At 35.4% G+C, this 1,068-nt stretch overlaps 1 protein-coding gene across 1 annotated transcript in view; it reads left to right on the forward strand.

The window, feature by feature from the left end:
- The window catches only part of LOC115790471 (uncharacterized), a 7,676-nt gene extending 6,967 nt beyond the window's left edge, over window positions 1-709 (forward strand). Inside the window, exons 8-9 of the mRNA XM_030744279.1 lie at window positions 255-331; window positions 512-709. Coding sequence (XP_030600139.1) covers window positions 255-331; window positions 512-622 — 188 coding nt within the window. The 3' untranslated portion in view covers window positions 623-709. The remainder of the gene's footprint in view (window positions 1-254; window positions 332-511) is intronic.
- Window positions 710-1,068: the final 359 nt, after the last annotated feature.

Raw genomic sequence — 1,068 nt, forward strand, 5'->3', positions numbered from 1 at the left:
TCTTGCTAATTGCCAATAATTTCCACCTGTTGTCTATTCCATTTGCACAACAGCATGTGAAACTGATTGTCAATCAGTGTTGCTTCCTAAGTGGACAGTTTGATTTCACAGAAGTTTGATTTACTTGGAGTTATATTGTGTTGTTTAAGTGTTCCCTTTATTTTTTGGAGCAGTGTGTGTGTGTGTATATACATACATAAACTTCATAATACAATTCATCATAATATTTGGTTTATTTCCTAATTTGATTACAGTGTTCGATGACCAGACTTGCTGTGCAATATGTGCTGCCTACAAGCCCCCAGTTTCGGGACCTCAAATGACAGATTGGGTGAGAGTATGAGTTGTCAATGTGAAAATCTGAAGCATAAATAAAGAGTAACTCTAGGTACTGATAAAGTCGTAAATAACATATGCCAAGCAAGTACACACCCTACTGTGTGACTGGAGAGGAGTATTTACTGTATTACTATACCGCTAAACATATACGTTTTCTGTTATATTTTAACAGATCCAGTGCGACAGGTGTGACAAATGGTTTCATGCCCTGTGCCTAGACATCAAAAGCAACCAATATGAAAAGGCAAAGAGAGGCAGCTGGAAATGTCTGTTGTGCACGTAATAAAAAAATCTTTCTACCCTGTTGAATGTAGTTCAAAAGAAATAATTTGAAATTATATGTAGAAAATAAAACTGTACTTCGTTTCAATAGCATTAAGGCTGTGCCTCATCTGTCTAGTGTAGCAGAATAATTACACACAGATTTCGAGTCAGTGGGTCACATGACCTGGAAGCTATTGAAGAAAAATCTTAATTTTTGGCTATAAAAAAATCCTAAAAAATGTAAAAAGGCTTAAAATGGAAAGAAAATGAGTGTGCCTTATCTGTCTAGTGTAGCAGAACAATTTCACACAGATTTTGAGTCAGTGGGCCACATGACCTGGAAGCTATTGAAGAAAAATCTCAATTTTTCACATAAGAAATTGCTAAAAAATATAAAAAGGCTTAAAATGAAAAGAAAATGAGTGTGCCTCATCTGTCTAGTGTAGGAGAACAATTTCACACAGA

The sequence above is a fragment of the Archocentrus centrarchus genome, chromosome 13, assembly GCF_007364275.1.
Source record: "Archocentrus centrarchus isolate MPI-CPG fArcCen1 chromosome 13, fArcCen1, whole genome shotgun sequence".
Taxonomy (NCBI): domain Eukaryota; kingdom Metazoa; phylum Chordata; class Actinopteri; order Cichliformes; family Cichlidae; genus Archocentrus; species Archocentrus centrarchus.